Source organism: Polyodon spathula, chromosome 1 (assembly GCF_017654505.1).
Source record: "Polyodon spathula isolate WHYD16114869_AA chromosome 1, ASM1765450v1, whole genome shotgun sequence".
Taxonomy (NCBI): Eukaryota; Metazoa; Chordata; class Actinopteri; order Acipenseriformes; family Polyodontidae; genus Polyodon; species Polyodon spathula.
In genome coordinates, this window is record NC_054534.1 from 1,847,410 (window position 1) to 1,868,342 (window position 20,933).

General features: G+C 42.9%; 1 protein-coding gene across 1 annotated transcript in view; it reads left to right on the plus strand.

Annotated features, from left to right (window-relative positions):
- The first annotated feature begins 19,755 nt into the window (after nt 1-19,755).
- LOC121307868 (drebrin-like) overlaps nt 19,756-20,933 on the plus strand; it is a 72,437-nt gene continuing 71,259 nt past the window's right edge. The window contains exon 1 of the mRNA XM_041240215.1: nt 19,756-20,309. Coding sequence (XP_041096149.1) covers nt 20,224-20,309 — 86 coding nt within the window. The 5' untranslated portion in view covers nt 19,756-20,223. The remainder of the gene's footprint in view (nt 20,310-20,933) is intronic.

Here is a 20,933-nt window from a genome sequence, read left to right on the forward strand (position 1 = left end):
CAGTGGAAACTAAAGTGGCCCATGATGTGTCAATTACTTTTTGAGTTGAAAGGCATCCCGTTGTCAATATAAATCTGACTCCAGCAAGTGGGGGCTGGGGCACGTAGGCACAGATCCAGTTGGCCCTGCATTAGGGAGTCAGGACAGGCAGCTATTGACTCTACTGAGAGAGAGAGGGTGAGAGAGTAGAGAGGCTGAGGGAGACAGAGAGAGGGGCTAAAGCAGGGAGGAGCTGGAGAAAGGGAGAGGGAGAGAGAGGAGAGAGGCAGACAGAGACAGGAAGCACGGAGGAGGAGTGAGAAAGGAGGATATGGAATAATAACAATGTATCTAGTGTGCCTGTGCAGGCCTTCAGCTTTTCCAAGTAATTCCCTTTAGCATATTTGAAGTTTTATGATACACATTCAAATGTAATAAAGCCTGTAACATAAGGCTCCCGAGTGGCTTATCCAGTAAAAGCACTCTGCCCGGAACGCAGGATGCGCCCTACAGCTTGGAGATCACCTGTCTGAATCCAAACTATGCCACTGCCGACCATGGACTGGAGTTCCCAGGGGCCAGCACACAATTGGCCAAGTGCTGCCCGGGCAGGGAGGGGTTAGTCGGCTGGGGAGTCCTTGGCTCACTGTACACCAGTAACCCCTGTGGCTGGCCTGGCGCCTGCAGGCCGGTCTGTACGCAATTCAGAACTGCATGGTCCTCCGATGCTCTAAATTCTGGATATGGCTACATGACGGGCTTATAGAGCGAAAAAAGCAGATGGCTGACGGCACTCGTTTCGGAGGACGCGTTAGTGCGGGGGTTGCAGGGGTGAGCCAGGTTGAATAATAATTGGACATTCCAAAATTGGGAGACAATCATGAATTAATACAAATAATTGTTAATAAAAGAAATAAATAAAGCCTGTAACAAAGCTTTCACTAACTTGCTGTCGTCTACACAGTTAGTTATCACCAATCAATAACAGAACCTGTCATGATCAAAACAACTAAAACTACTTGTATTGTAACTGCAAATATTTATCTTTTCTTTTATATGTTTAATAAATCTTTTTCATTTCACTTTCTGATTTTCACTTTGCTCGTATCCATAGAAACACATTAATCTCCCAATGTGTGCACATCTCTGTAGTGAATTGTGAGACTAGAGCCCTGAGCAAGATTTAACCAGTGATGAAAACTCTGAATCTGACTGAATTACTTAATGAGTGTCTGAGTATCAGAGTGCGAGGGGAGTTCACCACTTCATAGCATGTTCCTTTCCGCAGGGCTGAGGAAGCTCAAAGCTTGATAAATACACTCAGTGAAAGCAAGCTGAATGAAGCTCTATTTTCCCTCTATGATTCTCCCGAAGGGAACACTCTGTGCTCAACACACGCAGACACGCATACACACGCACATGTGCACACACGTTCACATTCATATATTAGTAGACTAGCAGCAAGGACAATGCTCCATAAGTACTAATAGGGACATGCATACATCGTTTGAAAGCTTAATGCCTAAAGATCCATTTTAAGTCATTTGTCCTCAGCTAACCCTGCCGGTTTTAGCTGGGAACACGGGGTGTATTATATCCCTTAAAAAGAATGAGGTTCTGAGTGAAAAACTGGTTCCGAAATAACCTTACAGGTCTGGGAAACTCTTTAAAAGGCAAAGTAATTAAGTCTAAAGTTACAGGTTAAATTAAACTTACAAAAAATCAACGCAAACATTGGTAAGTCTGTCCTAGTTTTTTAGTGTTGATTTATAGTTTATGGTCTGCGTGTGCCTTTAACAAAGTGATTCATAAAACTAAAGGCTAAGAAAAGGTCCTCCACAGACCAGCTGTGCATTTCTGATATTATATTCCATTGGAACATCACAGACTTCTAACCTCACTGTTTAATACTGCTTTCAGACAGGCACTTATCATACAATTGTGTCACATGAGGAGCACTCTGAGCGAGACAGGAGCGCAGAGCTTCCACATTCATATTATCCAAGTCATTTAAAGGAGGATGGGCATGCTCTCGCAGTGACGCTGAATCCTGGGTTGCCATTTTTGTCTTGCTGTGGTTCACAAAATCACCATGACAACACCACCCTCCTAATTCCCTTCCCTGGTTCCCATACAATCTACTCTTTCTTACTTGCAAGTTTCCACTGTTTTCAAGCCCCCCTGCCACCGTGCAGATTGGTGTTGGGTCAGCTCTACTTCCCATTCTCATGACCCCGGACCTTCTGTATATTCTAGAGGCCTGCGGCGTATATCACCCTTCACCCCCCCCCCCCCCCCCCCCCCCCCCCCCCCAGAGGTTTTCTGCTTGATTGGTTATTCAATAAATAATTAAACTTCTTCCCAGTCTTGTAGTGCTTTTTGAATTGCCATGTGAACAAAAAATGGAAAAAAGTGGAGATTCCTTGCCTATGGGAATTCTCTTGTGTGAAGGCGATTCAATACACTGATTTACCTTATAGCTCTGTACAGGGGAAAAGCACCCTGCAAAATACTTTTTGTGTTAAAGCATGTCACTGTTCGGACATTTGGGTTTATTTAAATCAATGACAAACATTTTGATAAGAAGTTTTTATCAGTATCTTCTAGACTTCTAGTTGGAAAGTTTGTCTGTATTGAAGTTTCTTTTGGTATTTCTTATTGTAATCAATAAAATGATGATGGATCTAAATAGCATTGCCATTTTAAGCTGTAAACCTCATCTGAAGCATCAATGTGTCTTTATTGTACTTGGTGACATTAACGACATTAAATCACCCATAAGGGAGCAACACTCACGAGATGTAGAGTTATATCACATAGTAACATGTGTGCGTTAGTGGCTTGCACATTATTTCTACATTACTAGGAGCATTGTGTGTTTTTAATTTAGCAACCTGTGAGAAAGCTATGGCAGACTATATGCAAAGGTTCACAGTAAAAAGGAATGCCAAGGTGTTAATTACACTGTAGAGTTAGGAAGTGTGTGGCTATTATACACACACACACACACACACGCACACACACACACAAACACACACACGCACAAACACACCAGCAGAATGAACTTACAATTGTGCAAACAAAGTATGTGACATGCTATCAACGAAAGACCAGTATAGCCGTTTGAATGAAACAAAGCTGTATACAAGAATTTGCAATGTCTGAGGTATCCATTACTTGTGCCAGTCAGCCCGTTCATTATTGATGAAGTGGAGCGTGACTTTTTCCAGCTTCCACATCACCCCATTCAAAGACAGCAAGCTTGGTTTACAGGCTCTGGCCCCAATACAGGTCTGTTGCACAACTTTGGTCCAAAAAATGATTAAAAACAAAGCATGCCAAATCATCCAGAACAGTTAAACACTTAATAGTGCTGAATTTAGAGATACTAAAAGTAACATTGTCATTGCATTTAAGTTTGTTTAGTATTTCTAAAAGCATGGTAACGCATAGGTAAACAAGGTAAAAAGAGAGGGTGTAAAGCATATTAAAAAAACATGGCATAAAACATGGAAAGAAGCATGAGAAAACTTAAAAACTCATCATAAATTATCTATAAGAAATCAGCCATTCATATTGAACACTGTTGTGACAGACTAGGCTCTGAAGCTGTGACTGCAGACTGTAATAAGAGACTGAACATTATGCTGAACCCTGTAAACCAAGCACCTGACTATCAGTGGATTATGTAACTACCTAATATGAGAAGAGAACAGAATGTCTGAAGTAAAATCAAGGCCTCTTTGGTAACTGGACATTAAATGAAGCATCCCAATGATGTTTCCTCACAGCAGCTTTGCCTCCCTAACCAGAGGGAGCATTGGAGCCCATGCAACGCTTCGTCTGGGATCCCCAGCGAAGACCAAGACCTTCACACAGCCAGGATGCAAATCTGTGATTCCCCTGACCACCAGTATTCACACTTTCTAACGGGGTCCCAAGAGGTGAAAGGAGTGTGTGTGTGAGTGTGTGTGTGTGTGAGAGAGAGAGAGAGGAGAGAGAGAGGGAGTTCTCAAGGCATGAGAGACATGTCAGCTAATTTTATTTCAGGCTCAAGACTTCATGACACTTCAGTAAATAAAGCAGTCAGTGTGCTTCAAAGGAGGTAAGATCTGTCATGGAACTAGGTGATCCTGTGATAAAGAGCGGTACACTGAGATTGCATGTCACCTGGTATTGGTTTGCATAAGCAAAAACCACAGAACGAAACTCAATTAAACTTAATCACTTTAGAAAACGGTGCATACAAATACTGCACGAGAGGTCTGTCTGTGCCAGAGAAAATCAACATTGAGATTCCTGCAGCAAAGCTGCATCTGCTCTCATACACAGGATCACAGCTATATATATAGATATATAGATAGAGAGAGAGAGAGAGAGAGAGACCACAAACCTCCCTGTCAGGTCACATCCAAATCACTGTGCTCATAGAAAGAACAGAGCAGATCAACAACACACAGACACAGCCCCGTGAGCTGTACAATCGAAACCATTCCTGCAGATGGACTCCAAACTGACATATACATAAAAGCAATTGGCTCCAGTGAAATAGAAACCCCAATACACACACTTCAAAACACACAGCATCAACACACCAAAACAGGAGTAACTCTGGCTGGAAAATATCTGAATAACATATTTAGAAAAGCAGCAGAAAATCTAAATTAAAAATAGTAAATTGGAAAAACAACCAAAAGAATACATTAAAAGAAATGTGTTTGATGAAGATTATAAAACTAGAAGGAAAAAACTAAGACAGCTATCCACTCAAAACCATAAAGATCCAGACAGCCCAGATTTACACCTCAAATACTGTGAGGCAATTAAACCATACAAACACACTCTAAAAAATAAAAAAAACAAGACCATATTAATAGATAACTCAGCGAAATTGAGCAGTCAATAAACCAAAAGCATTTCTGCGAAACCTGGAACAACATAAAGTCAACAAAAACTGAAGAATTGGCCATCCAAAATGGAAACATTTGGAAAAAACATTTTGAAAACCTTTACAAAGAAATACAAAACAAAGAACACAAAACGCAAAATTCCATTTGCGAAATACTAAAAAATGTAGAATCCTGTATTAAGGACAATCAGAACCCCCTAGACACCCAATCACGACGGAGGAGCTGAATGATAAACTCAAGGCCCTCAAATCAAGAAAAGCAAGTGGGCCTGACAGCATCAATGCTGAGAAGCTGAAACACAGCACGATCTACACAGTCTACAAAATATGACCCTAATAAAACTGGATTAAATGTGGCAATCAAAAAAACTAAATGAAATATTTGAAATTATAGTAAAAATATATAAAAACTTTCAATACAAAAGGTACAAACACAAAAACAAAACAAAATGAAATCTGGTTTGATAATCAGTGTGCGGCTGCCAGAAAGGACCTCAGAGAGCTATTTAACAGAAAGTACCATGAGCCCCACAGTCAGGAACTATACCTCAGCTACATTTTCAACAGTCCTGGTCAGTCTGTTGGGCTGGTTTGATGAGCTTCCTTTTTTATTTTAGAGTGCCCAATTAATTTACCCCTGATTTTCTCCCCAATTTTGAATTCCCAATTATGTACCCCTACCCCACCAATTCCTCACACAGCTCAGGAGAGCTGAAGGTTGAGTGGGCATTCTCTGATCTCACGATCAAGCCAATTTCCTCGTTTACACCCAGGAACTCGAGAGCGGATGTCAGCGAGCTACTGGCCTCTGGAGGACAAAGGCCAGCCCTGCAGATGTCTGCTCTGAGCTCACTGAGTGCCTGGCCGCTGGGGTCCACTGTAGTGCGATGAGGAGAAACAGTCCCTGCCACGCTTGCCTCCTTAACCTGCAGGAGTGCCAGAGCCAATGCAACGCTCCCTCTGGAATCGTTGGCAAAGACTGGCGACTTTACACAGTCAGGGGATTGACAAGCTTCCACATGCTACAGTCTCAGGATTGAGGTTCTCTACAAAAGTGTTTCTCAACCTTTTCATCTCCAGTACCAGGGTTTCCAGCACGTGTAACAGCAATCTTAAATGGCTGTTGTATAACAGACCTACCCCATTACAAACGTTATTCTTTTTTTTGTCTCCAAGTGTCACTGAAGATGTGATGGCTTCATGTAATCATCTGAAAAGAGTTCACCACAAACAACACACAGTGGCTGCTTTGGTTCCACAGCTTTGAAAGCTCAGGCTTTGATTTCTCAGACTTGCTCCGAGTTTCTTTGTCAGTGGTTCATTTACAGTAAGTCAGATCTGGAATGCAGTTTGAACCTATACGTTGCTTGAGGAATGGGTGAAGATACCACCAGGGACTTTAATGACCCTGTACCAGTTCTGAAAGACAATGGAGCCATTAACAAGACCAGCACATGTGACAGTTCGTATGTCTCCCCTTTAAAAGAACCTGTCCCTGCTGAATGCAACAGAAATGAAAAATATTTACATTTCCAGGACATCAGTTATATATATATATATATATTGTATTGGTGTAGTTCAGATCCTGGTTGATTCTGAAAAAAAGATTGCGTTCATCAACAGGACTAGAAAAGGAAAGTGTTTTTATTTTTGTTTCAGACTGTGTGAAGCATCAAAAGATCCCTGTGTCCAGTAAAATCAGGATCACTGTTTGTTTTTCAGCTGCTGCTGCTCCTGCTGAAGGTAATGACCGCTCAACCCCACAGCTCTACAGAATGGAATAATCAATACTTGTCAAACCAACTAATGCATGAGACAAGTCCTCATTACACTGTGGGAAAAATGGTACTTTAAATGTTTTTTAAATTCATTCCGTTCTATAGCTGTAATGTAGAGGTGCCCAGGCATTTGGAATCTGTAACCCATTCCAACTCGTGCCAAGCAAAACAGCCTTTTCCAAGAAAATATCCTTCCTCTGTGTGTGTGTGTGTGTGTGTGTATGCCTGTGTGAATGTGTTCATGTGTGTGTGAGTACGTGTGTGCATGTACGTGTGTGTGTGTTAGTGTGTGTGTGTTAGTGTGTGTGTGTGTGTGTGTGCGCGTGTGTGTGTGTGTGCTCGTGTGTGTGTGTGTGTGTGTGTGTGTGTGTGTGTGTGTGTGTGTGTGTGTGTGTGTGTGTGTGTGTGTGTGTGTGTGTGTGTGCGCGTGTGTGTGTGTGTGTGCTCGTGTGTGTGTGCGCTTCATAAGGGAAATTAGTTCTCATTAGTTTCTTGCTATTTATAATAATTATTTTGCTTATCCTTTTCTACTTCAGTCATCACATACTGTTGACTTTTTAAAGCTCCCCACTGGCTTCAATACAGCTCTCAAGCATGGCCAATGATCAAGCTGCTACTGTACACCACAGTGGAACCATTACCACTTTGCCTCCAGTGGATGTAACAGTCAGGTGCTGCTATTAAATATTTACTTGCTGTTAAGATTCACTTTCTATACAATGTGTCATTGTGTATGGAATTGTTTTATAAACATAAGAACATGAGAAAGCTTATGAACGAGAGGAGGCCATGTGGCCCATCAGTGCTCGTCCGGTCCCAAGTACCTATTTGTTATTAAAACTTTGTCAGGTCGTGTCTTAAAGGATCCAAGGGATTCTGCCTTAACAACATGACTAGGTAGCCCACTCCGTGCGCTCACCACTTTTTGTGTGAAGAAGTGTCTCATTCCCAAACTATACCCACTGTAAGCATCAAGAAACAATAGCAGTTGTATTATTGTCAGAAGCAGTTTTTGCGTGGTTGTATTTAATTATTATTTGTATTCCTTACCCTTCAGCAGGGTGGTCCAGTTAGTGGGACGATGTCCATGTCCTGCCCAGCCTCTCCAGTAACAGGGAGCTCAGGGTTAAGCCTGGCAGTGCTCACATTGTGTTAGTGTTAGGGGAGTATTCCCTGAGGCTGGAATGGATTAGGAGCTGGTCAATGAGAACAAGGCTGATGATGGGCGCTGACAGGACAAGCCCCACAGAAGCGGCGTCACAGCACTCAATAACCAGGAAAAAGGGACAGCAGAGTGCAGATAAAAATAGGCCTAGAGGGAAAGAGAAGTCAATGAAAAATCAGATCTGCTAGGGGAGCAGCACAGACCAAAGCCCTCCAGCAACAATTGCAAGCTCTGCCCTTTCAGAGTCGAAGATACGAGCAACTTGTTAAAAATAAATCAGGAACATGAAAGAAAGAAAGAAAGAAAGAAAGAAAGAAAGAAAGAAAGAAAGAAAGAAAGAAAGAAAGAAAGAAAGAAAGAAAGAAAGAAAATACTCTTCTTGTTCTCTTGTTGGGAAGGAGTTTTAGGACTGTGTCTCCCTCTGCTGGTTTTGCTGTGGATTACACTTCAGGTCCCTTCAGTTTGATGCTGTTCTAGGTAAATCACAATATCAAGTTTGTAATGACTGCACAGCAGGACAACATAAGGGAGCACTATCTATCTTTTCATAGCTTTGTTTCCCCCTTTCATCTTACACTATTATATCTGGGGCAGGCCTGTCCAACTGATGGCTCATAAGCCGTATAAAACCACAACATGGCTGTTTTGGTGGAAGCAATTCAGAATACAGCAAATCTTGTTGTGCCTGTTTATCAACTAGAAACATGTTTAGTGAAGCACAAAAATACTGAAGCAGTGCGTCCAGAAATAGACTTCGTTTTGTTTTTACCTTCACCTCTTATAAAACTTTTGTTAACGCTTAGCCTTAAACAGTAAGTAGCAGGGTTCTGAAAAATATAGTGTTAAACATCCCCACGTGTTGCTACAACTGTTTAAATAATGTACCTGTCATTTTTCTTTTTATTGTTAACATCCTGACAACTTTTTACAATTTTAAAGTTGGTTTCAAAGCTCTTTTCAAAATGTCTGCTCTAGTGCACTGCTAGTGTAAGGATTATTGCCACATTGTCAAACACGTCACACAGCAATAATGATCCAGCACGACATGGTAAAGCAAGCCATTCTTCACCGCCTGAACATCATGGAGGAGACACACAGGGTATGATTCAGAGAGTACCAGAGATCCCCGGATACACGCCCCAGCGTTGTCACACAGCGATTGTGTGATCACATGGTGCACTGGCTAAGCCACACCCAGAAGTCGGCCATACAGATGGGCGAGGCTATTGTCACCGAGCAGTTTTGTCATGTGGTCGGCACAGAAACCCAGGCATGGATACGGCGCCACAATCCTGACAACCTGGAAGACGCTGTGAAACTGGTCGAGGATTTCGAAGACTCCCTGATCTCCTGAAAGACCGGCCTACTCAACCCTCCAGCCCAAAGGAGCAGCCGAGCTCCTCCTCCTCCTCTCTCTGGACCGAGCCCTCCCAGACCACCGACCCCAATGGGCAATCTCACCCCCCCTTCAATGAGGCCAAGGTGGGCCCCCAGCTGGGGTAGATTTGCTGCCCCTGCCCCATTGCCATACCAGCAATGGGACAGATACTTAACCACTGCTTCCTCTGCCCCTCCTACTTGTTTTAGATACCAGCAACTGGGACACCTGGCCAGGTCATGCCCATCTGCAATGGCGTGTGAGGCGGCAGCTTGTAATTGGGAATCACAAGCGGGTAAGCAAAGTGGAAATGGTCAGGTATTGTATTGTCATGTCTGTATTGTTTTAGGGAAGGTGAAAACCCATGTATTAGTAGTCACGGGGTTTGAGCACAGATCTTAATTTGAAAGGCACTCTTAGGTGGTATATCGTGGCAGCTACAAGGCAAGATTGCTATCTTCTGTATCCATCCCATACCTTGTACTAAAAGTATATCTATTGGTAGGTCTGACCAAACGTCACCTGGTAGTAGGGGTGGCAGAAAGGCTACCACACTCAATAATTCTGGGCCAGGACTGGCCAAGCTATAAGGAATTGGTGAAATTACAGTCCCCGTTCTCACGCATAAAATTGTCAGAAAAAGAAAAAGGGGAACCAGTTGGTGAGCTTTTCCCCTTCATACCTGATATGTTTTTTCCGCCACTAGTTGTCCTAGAAAAAAAAAAGAAAGAGAGAAGAATAAAAAAAGTCGGAGGGAGCATCAATGAGACGAGGTTGTGGTCTGTGGGAGAATGCTCTGATGGGAACAAACGCCAATCAAACGGAGTTGGTACGCAGGGTGACCAAGAGGGCGAGGTTACTGCACCATCCAGGGCAGAGGCTACTCCAGCCCCTCTCAATATACCAGACAAGTGGGCCTTTGAGCACGCACTTAGTGTGGGGCTAAATTAACGACCCCACACTGGTGCACGCTTGGGAACAGGTCTGGTCTATTCAAGGTAAGTATGTTGAATGTGCTGGGGCGCTAGAATATCCACGCTTCTTTATCAAGGGGCAATTATTATATAGGGTAAACCCTGCCATGGGGTAAAGGACAGCCTGTAACACAGTGGATGGTTCCAGCGTCTTGTCGGCTCAAGGTCATGAGGCTGGTGCATGAGATCCCTTTTGCGGGGCACTTCAGAGCTTTTAAAACAAGGGAACGCATATTAGCTTGATTTTATTGGGCAGGGCTTCTAACGAAGTGTCGAAATATGTCGCCACATGCCAGTCTGCCAGAGTGTAGCACCGGGTCGAGTACGCCACTCCCCTTTGGTCCCACTGCCAAGTATTTCCACCCCCTTTGAACACATCGCAATGGACATAATGGGCACTTTGCTACCTTCTGATTCCAGGTATACGCATATATTAGTGGTGGTAGATTATGCAATGCGATACCCGGAGGCAGTTCCATTGAAGTCCACTAGTTCGATAGCCAAGGAACTAGTTCAGATTATGTTGAGAGTAGGGATCCCCAAAGAGATACTGACTGATCATGAAACTAACTTCCTGTCTAATACGTTACAGCAATTATACAAAATATAAAAAATACGCCCCATCAGGACATCAGTTTATCATCCACAGACAAATGGTTTGGTGGAGCATTTTAATCAGACCTTAAAGCAGATGCTGAAATGATTTGTGAGCCAAGAGGAAAAACATTGGGCAACACTTCTCCCCTACCTCCTTTTTTCAGTGATACAGGTGCCGCAGAGTTCGATAGGATCATTTTATTGAGGACAAAGAGACTGTAAATAGTAATGCACATGGCATAATTAGCAGTCATTTTAGCAAAATTAGCTGAAAAAATAAATGGCACGTTAAAAGGGGGAGTTTGCTGTATTACTGTATTTAACCCATGAAAGTTAATCAGATCTGAATCCAACCTCACTGACAAGTCAGACCGTCCCCTAACTGCAGTTCCTGCTGTCATCACTAGAGGGCAGAGCAAGCCTTTTCAAACAGTGCCTTCTTGATTCTTGAGGCAGACTCATCTCTCAGCCCCCCCCCCCCCACCTCCTCTTCATGGCACACTGGATCCTCTTCACAAAGCTTTCAATCAATGGTTATTTAAAGAATGTATTTGTTTTGTATCTTGTTTTTATAGATCAATGCAGCCCCTCATTTCTGCTCTTACATGTTGCCAATATTCCACTGAGATGGAGCTTATAGTACACACTTTGAACGCTCCGCCTAAACCAGGCCTGTGTGAGTGTGTGTGTAAGTGTATGTTTATTTGCACACAGTGCTTTATAACAGAGATCCATTTTCACAGGGTAGTTTATAGTGTTCTGTCTTACCATACTGTACAAATCACATGTACAGTACATAGCGTCCTTCCTGTCTACTATCAAGGGATACTTCACAAAAAGAAGTTCTCAACAGTTCCAGCTCAGCAAAGGCTGGATCATAAAAAAACAAAAAACAAAAAAAAAAAAAAAATTTTTTTAATAGCCTAGCTTTAAAGCACTGCCTCTGTTCTACTTTGAAAACAACACACAAGAGAATTCCAGTTCTGGAACATGTCAAACTGTAGCCAGGGTGATGGAGTAAGCTCAGTCAGATATGAAGGGCTGAGTGCATGAAACTTGAGACATAACATTCTGAAGTCACTTCCTCAGACTGTTACCTCATCACCCCTTGCAGGAGTGCATCTCTTAAAGAGCCAGTCACTTCCTGTGACTGTTACCTCATCACCCCTTGCAGGAGTGCATCTCTTAAAGAGCCAGTCACTTCCTCAGACTGTTACCTCATCACCCCTTGCAGAAGTTCATCTCTTAAAGAGCCAGTCACTTCCTGTGACTGTTACCTCATCACCCCTTGCAGGAGTTCTCTTAAAGAGCCAGTCACTTTCTGTGACTGTTACCTCATCACCTCTTGCAGAAGTGCATCTCTTAAAGAGCCAGTCAATTCCTCAGACTGTTACCTCATCACCCCTTGCAGGAGTGCATCTCTTAAAGAGCCAGTCACTTCCTGTGACTGTTACCTCATCACCCCTTGCAGGAGTGCATCTCTTAAAGAGCCAGTCACTTCCTGTGACTGTTACCTCATCACCCCTTGCAGGAGTGCATCTCTTAAAGAGCCAGTCACTTCCTGTGACTGTTACCTCATCACCCCTTGCAGGAGTGCATCTCTTAAAGAGCCAGTCACTTCCTCAGACTGTTACCTCATCACCCCTTGCAGAAGTTCATCTCTTAAAGAGCCAGTCACTTCCTCAGACTGTTACCTCATCACCCCTTGCAGGAGTGCATCTCTTAAAGAGCCAGTCAATTCAAAAGTCATTTGAATTCCTTTTTTCATGACTTACTTACATTTCTCTTTAAATCTGCCTTTGTCCATCTTTGGGCTTCAGCTACTTGGTGCCCTAAATACCTGCCCTGACAGGAAGGCTGTTCAATGAGGCCACTTAGGATCTCCTGCTGAAGACCAGAGCAGCTCAGCCAGGCACCAGTCACAATGTTTGCAAACACCATACCACTGTACAGCAAAGCTCTTAATAACACCTGATGCTGTACCATTGAATCAACACACAGTGTGTCTGACTCAGGTCAGCAAAGATCACAGTGCTCGGTAGTTGATAATTGAACGTGTTGCTTGAGCCATTCTTTACATAATGGATACACAGAAAGGCTTCAGCCTCCTGGCCCCTCCATCTGGCATCTTTGAAGAACAATAAAGCCATGACAAACTTGAAAGTAAAAAAAGAAAAAGGCATAACACGTGGTGGGAGTGGAGCTAATGTTATAGCCGTGCTGGAACACTGTTGCCAGATGCAGACTGCAAGTGCATGTTAACACATAGTGTAACTGAGACAAAGGGCTTATTTTCTGTCCTACCATTACGCCATTCTATACACAATCACAGCTGCAAGGGACAGAAAACAAAGTCGTTAAAGTTTAGACTTTCACTATAGTCAAAATCATTTGGTTCTTTATTTTTGAAATGTACAACACTATGGATTTAAAAATGTGATGTCATGGGAACCAATCGATCCCAGCGCTGTACATCATATAATTTGATTACAGCTAGACCATTGCAGGAAAGCTCACCTACAGCCCAGGAAGGTAAAGCACTGTATCTTCACCTCTAGAACAGTGGAGATCTGTGGTAATGTTGCTATTGAAAATCTACCTTAAAGCATTGGTTATCACTACTTTAAGGAACAAAAATATTTAAGAAAAGAATGTCGTCCTAAATTTACTGACAGGACTCACTTTCGAGAGAGTGTCCTCCCCGGGGAGGAATGGAAGAGTCAGATGTTTCACCTCAAAGAGAAAGTCCTCTCTAGTTTCCTCACTAAAGGTTCATGTTTTCGTAGACTCTGGAATCACGCGTTCAGGTTTTAAGGTATAATTCAGTAACACAGGTCTCTCAGGATCCCTTCTTCATTGTACCTACATAGAGCCTGCACTCACTACTCTGGGCCCCAGTATCAGTTTGTGTTTCCAGAAAGCAGAACAATAAAAGTGGCTGCAATCATGTTCCTCCCTGACTGAGCATTCTCCACATTCCTTTCAGAGGGTGACAAGCAGTTATAATGGCTGCCTCTTCCTCTGGGACCAGTTACAGGGAAATTAATTTACATTCCAATCCGACGAGACAAATTTTCTAACTGCAAACTACTTGTTGTGGTCCTGATACAGTTCATTAGACCAATGCATGTCAGATCTAGATGAGCAGACGGAGTGATTGCAGATCAGTATTGGATGGGTGAATTTGGAAGGACCATGGAGTTCTGAAAATTTGGACCTATAATAGAAGAGTTTGGATTGATGACTTGGACTAATGGACTGGAATTAGGATTCTGGAGTGGGACAAGGATAATGGGATGCATTCATTGTATGCCTAATAATCTTTTTTAAAGGTCTGGCTAGTTCTTGAGGTGTTGAAAGTCAGGGGCAGCAGACAGTGGTTCTGCACCCATATGAAAAGAAAATATATTCCAATATATTTTTAATATATGTTGTATATGGTTTCTATATTAAAAATCTATAGGTTTCCAATACCATGTTGTACCTACATTTTACATATACTGTATGAAACATATATTTTAACTTGAAAATATATCCTTCATATATATTAAACATTTTGAAAATATATTCTCTTTCCATACAGGGCCAGATTGTCAGTACAGCACAGAAGCGCAGAGTAAAGAGAGCTCTGCCCTTTAAAAGTTTACCACAGTATTTTGCAGTTATATTTGCATTTACCATCGTTTCCTCTGGTTTGCCATGTTTTTTTAATAACATTGCTATGCTTTACAATGCTTACCCATGCTTTACCATGCTTTACCATGCTTTCACTGTGCTTTATTAGAACTACGCTTTTATTATGGGAAAGTTTTAGAAGGAGTGTTGCAGGAGGTTCCATCCCTTTGGTCACTCTAAATAGTTTCTGTGCTGTGAGTTTCACCATCGCCTCTGCCAATAACACACAGGCACGCCTCTATTCTGTGCCAAGCTTGCATTCAGCTGTGAGGGTTCTGACTGATGTGGTGGTCACAGAAACACACCGTTTAATGTGGGGAGAGTGGGAATGTTCAGAGCCATTACTCAGATGGAAATGAAGCATTAGCCTAGCAGAGTACAAACATTCTTCTTTGACACTCGACAATGATTGACCAATGCTGTATGTGACCAACGCTTTACAAGTCAAGGTCCTTGCTGACATCAAGTGTCGGATATCTCAGAACTTGTTAATGTTGAATTCTGATTAAACAGGTTCTGCTTGTGAGCTCTCAGAACCAACAAAAAAAAAAGTTGATTAACTTGGTAGACTTTAAAGCCGTCTCTAATCAGAACTAAAACTAGAAATGAGAAATTTGGGGGTCATCTTTTGAAAAATATAGCTGAACTTTTTTTCTGTCCCTGATGCCTCTATTTCATCTGGAATTCATATTGTAATGTACTTTTCTCTGGTGTCCCAAAATATGTGGTGTCTCTTTACTTGTACTTTAATTGTTCAATTTTTTGCAAAGTGCTTTGGTATCCTTGTGATGAAAGGCGCCACAGACATCTGAATTACAATGTATTGCATCGTACTGTTTGCCATTGGCACACTCTACTAACACACACTCTACTGCCGCTCAGCAAATAGAAGCACAGATGGCACAGCTGGATAAATGCAGGAGGAGGTTATCAGGATCGACTGGTATTGCTTGGGCTTCCTGAGACAGATATGTTATTCACAGACACATCTAATGCACTGAGACAAGTGACAACATTATATGCATCACTAGAACACCAGCTCTATTGAAGAACATCATACTGTGATGAACTGGGGGAGGGGCGTGTAAATGGCAGGTGGCAGGGCAGACCACCCCTTTATTGAGTGCCCTGCCCTGCCACCTGGACTGGTTCTGGACTGCTCCTTCTGTGTCAAGCAAACTGCATAAAATACCACTTACCATCTGTACTGTGTTTTCGCACACCCAACATGTAACCATGAAAAATGATTTACTTCTCATGATCCTCCTCTCTGAACAACCAGCAAAGATGAGCGTCTGATTCGCTTTTCATTTTTATGAGGTCATCTCCCAATTGGTAATAGCCTCCTTCATTTGGAGATGACCACATGATGCATGTGTTTAGCTGGATGGGGAATTTTAACCCCATTCATGCTGTAAAATAATAACAAACAAAACTTTATTTTTTTAAACACCAAACAATACATTTAAATCATAATAATAAAACATAACATACAAATAAACACAGGGAAGAGAGAGAGAGAGAGAGAGAGAGAGAGAGAGAGAGAGAGAGAGAGAGAGAGAGAGAGAGAGAGAGAGAGAGAGACTGTCTGCATTTTCTTTACTTAAATTATTAAAAATCAGAACAATCACTTGTCCATGTTGATCTGTAGGTATCAATGTCAGGGTGTCACTTTCAAGACATCCTGTATTCTTTCTCATTCATTGATTGAGGTTTGACCTGGAAAGGGACTCATGCACTTCAGATAATGTATGGGGGGCTCTGTTGGGCTCATTATATTCATCAATCCCTCCCTTATGATCACTGGAAAAGCAGGGAAGTGCTTTCTTGCATTTAATATGCTTCTTCAGTTCCTTACAATCCTCTTCCACTGTTAAATAAATCACAGATTACAGCGAGTTCATACTTGTCTCTTGCCAGCCCTCCTGTCTGATAAACTCAACTCTCATTGTGGTTACTTTTGCATTACTGAAGCATGAATAGACCAGGTGCTGAATAGACTATTTGCACAAGAAGTATCATCTAGGTGGTAGTTTGCTTACATGCATATTTTCGTATACACCAAACATTCAACTCTCCTGCTCACCCACCTTATATGAAGTCTACGTATTCCCTGTCATCTCACAATATGGACTGGGTACATGCCCTTTTGTACTGCATAACCCCTTATAGGTTTCCCACAGTAAAAATATGGCAAATAGTAATAAAGCATAGTGAAAGCAGAAAGGAATGGTAAAGAGAATTAAACACAAATGACAAATCATGATAAGCTAGGGTAAGTACAAAGTATAACAATGGGAAAACTGCAAAATGACTGTGCAGATTTTTAATGGCACCTTTATAAGGGGCTTAATAATATTGTCTGACATAAATAGTACATTCTCAAAATGTTTGATATGCTATTATTATGTATTTGATGAATGAATTAGTAATTGTTGACTCTACAATGCTCATCTGTTCCTTTCTGCCATTGCTGCTTTCTGACTCCGGGCTGATCATCTTTAAATACGTCATCAAAGGTAGGCAAGGTGGTTTTAGACTAGGACTTCTTGGAAGCAATGTGGTCTTGAGGTTAGAGATAAGGGACTGGGAGGCAGTGTAATTTAGTGAATAGCACTGAGGGACTGGGAGGCAGTGTGGTCTAGTGATTAGAGCTGAGAGACTGGGAAGCACTGTGGTCTAGTGGTTAGAGCTGAGGGACTGGGAGGCAGTGTGGTCTAGTGATTAGAGCTGAGCGACTGGGAGGCAGTGTGATTTAGTTGTTAGAGATAAGGAACTGGGAGGCAGTGTGGTGTAATGGTTAGAGCTGAGGAACTGGGAGATATGTGGTTTAGTGGTTAGAGCTGAGAGACTGGGTGTGTGGTCTGGTTAGAGCTGAGAAACTGGGAGTTATGTGGTCTAGTGGTTGAAGCTGAGTGACTGGGCGTCTGTGTGATCTAGTGGTTAAGGTTGAGTGACTGGGAGTCTGTGTGATCTAGTGGTTAAGGTTGAGTGACTGGGAGTCTGTGTGATCTAGTGGTTAAGGTTGAGTGACTGGGAGTCTGTGTGATCTAGTGATTGAAGCTGAGTGACTGGGAGTCTGTGTGATCTAGTGGTTAAGGTTGAGTGACTGGGAGTCTGTGTGATCTAGTGGTTAAGGTTGAGTGACTGGGAGTCTGTGTGATCTAGTGGTTAAGGCTGAGTGACTGGGAGTCTGTGTGATCTAGTGATTGAAGCTGAGTGACTGGGCGTCTGTGTGATCTAGTGGTTAAGGTTGAGTGACTGGGAGTCTGTGTGATCTAGTGGTTAAGGTTGAGTGACTGGGAGTCTGTGTGATCTAGTGGTTAAGGTTGAGTGACTGGGAGTCTGTGTGATCTAGTGATTGAAGCTGAGGGACTGGGCGTCTGTGTGATCTAGTGGTTAAGGTTGAGTGACTGGGAGTCTGTGTGATCTAGTGGTTAAGGTTGAGTGACTGGGAGTCTGTGTGATCTAGTGGTTAAGGCTGAGTGACTGGGAGTCTGTGTGATCTAGTGATTGAAGTTGAGTGACTGGGAGTCTGTGTGATCTAGTGGTTAAGGTTGAGTGACTGGGAGTCTGTGTGATCTAGTGGTTAAGGTTGAGTGACTGGGAGTCTGTGTGATCTAGTGGTTAAGGTTGAGTGACTGGGAGTCTGTGTGATCTAGTGGTTAAGGTTGAGTGACTGGGAGTCTGTGTGATCTAGTGGTTAAGGTTGAGTGACTGGGAGTCTGTGTGATCTAGTGGTTAAGGTTGAGTGACTGGGAGTCTGTGTGATCTAGTGGTTAAGGTTGAGTGACTGGGAGTCTGTGTGATCTAGTGGTTAAGGTTGAGGGACTGGGAGTCTGTGTGATCTAGTGGTTAAGGTTGAGTGACTGGGAGTCTGTGTGATCTAGTGGTTAAGGTTGAGTGACTGGGAGTCTGTGTGATCTAGTGGTTAAGGTTGAGTGACTGGGAGTCTGTGTGATCTAGTGGTTAAGGTTGAGTGACTGGGAGTCTGTGTGATCTAGTGGTTAAGGCTGAGTGACTGGGAGTCTGTGTGATCTAGTGGTTGAGGCTGAGTGACTGGGAGTCTGTGTGATCTAGTGGTTAAGGTTGAGTGACTGGGAGTCTGTGTGATCTAGTGGTTAAGGTTGAGTGACTGGGAGTCTGTGTGATCTAGTGGTTAAGGTTGAGTGACTGGGAGTCTGTGTGATCTAGTGGTTGAGGTTGAGTGACTGGGAGTCTGTGTGATCTAGTGGTTAAGGTTGAGTGACTGGGAGTCTGTGTGATCTAGTGGTTAAGGTTGAGTGACTGGGAGTCTGTGTGATCTAGTGGTTAAGGTTGAGTGACTGGGAGTCTGTGTGATCTAGTGGTTAAGGTTGAGTGACTGGGAGTCTGTGTGATCTAGTGGTTAAGGTTGAGTGACTGGGAGTCTGTGTGATCTAGTGGTTAAGGTTGAGTGACTGGGAGTCTGTGTGATCTAGTGATTGAAGCTGAGTGACTGGGAGTCTGTGTGATCTAGTGGTTAAGGTTGAGTGACTGGGAGTCTGTGTGATCTAGTGGTTAAGGTTGAGTGACTGGGAGTCTGTGTGATCTAGTGGTTAAGGCTGAGTGACTGGGAGTCTGTGTGATCTAGTGGTTAAGGTTGAGTGACTGGGAGTCTGTGTGATCTAGTGGTTAAGGTTGAGTGACTGGGAGTCTGTGTGATCTAGTGGTTAAGGTTGAGGGACTGGGAGTCTGTGTGATCTAGTGGTTAAGGTTGAGGGACTGGGAGTCTGTGTGATCTAGTGGTTAAGGTTGAGTGACTGGGAGTCTGTGTGATCTAGTGATTGAAGCTGAGTGACTGGGCGTCTGTGTGATCTAGTGATTGAAGCTGAGGGAATGGATTTGTTGACTGAAATAAATCTACATTGTTTTTAGCATCTGTGAAGACGGGGGATTTGGCATTAAGCATTCCAAGTCGTCACCCCCCTGTAATTATTTCACTGCCACACCTTCAGAAACTATACCGCAGGTGCGTTTAGTGTTTTGCATACAATACTGGGGAACCTCTGAAAATATGCAAGAGGTACTCACACTATACAGCATGAATGATAATGATCTAAAATTCAGAATAACATTTACACATGAAACAGAAAGCAAGCACTGAACAGTAATTCAAATTAATATAGTACGTTATTAGAAAAAACACATGGCACAAATGATAAATAAACAAGCAAATGATATGCAGTTTAGTTGAAAGGGCGGATGAGGTCAGCTTTTCTGTAGTTCGTTTAAAAAAGGTTCAGCATACCAGCAATTGCCAGCATAATAGATCTGCTAAACACGCCTCTGCAGCCTCCGCCTCCGGGCAGCGTGAGTTGGTTTTATTATTATTATTACAATGCACTGAGCTGGTCAAGTCTCAGCTTTGCCCACAGAACGCAGGTAGGAGAGCACACGAAATCCCTCCCCAGAGCCAGACCTCTATGTTCCGTCTCTTGCGCGCTTCGTCGGGTTTGGACTGAAGTCCAGCTTAGTTTGTTTAACGGCCTGCTGTTGGCTTTTTGCAGGAGGTGGGGTTTTGGCTCAAGGGTTTTCTCAATAGTTTTTTTTTTTTTTTTTTTTTGCTGTTGAAGTTTGAAACAGACTTTGGCTTCTCGACTGACTAGCTACACGTCTGCTCGCTCGTCTGCTTGCACGGAAGAAGCTTTTTATCCGTGTGCGTTTCTACTGGAACGAAGAGTAATACAAAGTAAAGCATTACCGTAACCCAGCAAGTGGAAGACCAGAGGAAAAAGGTGCATTTCAACATGACAGCGATAGATCTGGACACGTACAGCCTGTCGCTTTTAACAGCCAAAGAAGACATCCAAAACCTCAGATCGTCCACTAACTGGTAAGAAAATAAACATAAATATATTTCAATGTTTCAGTTTTCTTTTGTTAATGTCTGTGCAGCTGCTGAAGCAATTACGTTCTGAATCCTATTATTAGTATTACAGGTATTGCTCTAAAATTCGGTTACAGTGTAGCCAAATTGTGGCACTTCGGCGGGGTTGGGTTTATTCTAGTTGCTGTTCGAGATGTGAAGTGTATGTCAGATGGAAAAATGAGTCAGACAACATTAACAGCGCGGTACCGAGTTACTGCAGGTCCCTGCTGAATAAACAGTGCGTGCGATGCTGGGTAAGTTACCGAATGCATACATAGCTTTCTGTGTGCTGAGAGAGCGTGTTAAGAATTTTTTTTTCAATTTCTCTATACGAGCGCTTTGTTTGTGCCAGTGAGCTCCATCACCTGCAGCACGGCAAAGGGACGGTGGGCATTGTCCACGGGGTGAAGGCTTTGTGCTAACGGGGAGTCAGTCCGTCTGCTGCCACTTTCCAAACTACTGTAGTCATACTTGAGCAACGATGTTCGGATGTCCCCGCTACCCAGTGAGCTCTTTCTTGTGCCAGATCATATCGGGTTTCACGCAAGATGTTGAAAGTAACGGAGAAAGTTTTTTGTTTTTTTTCTT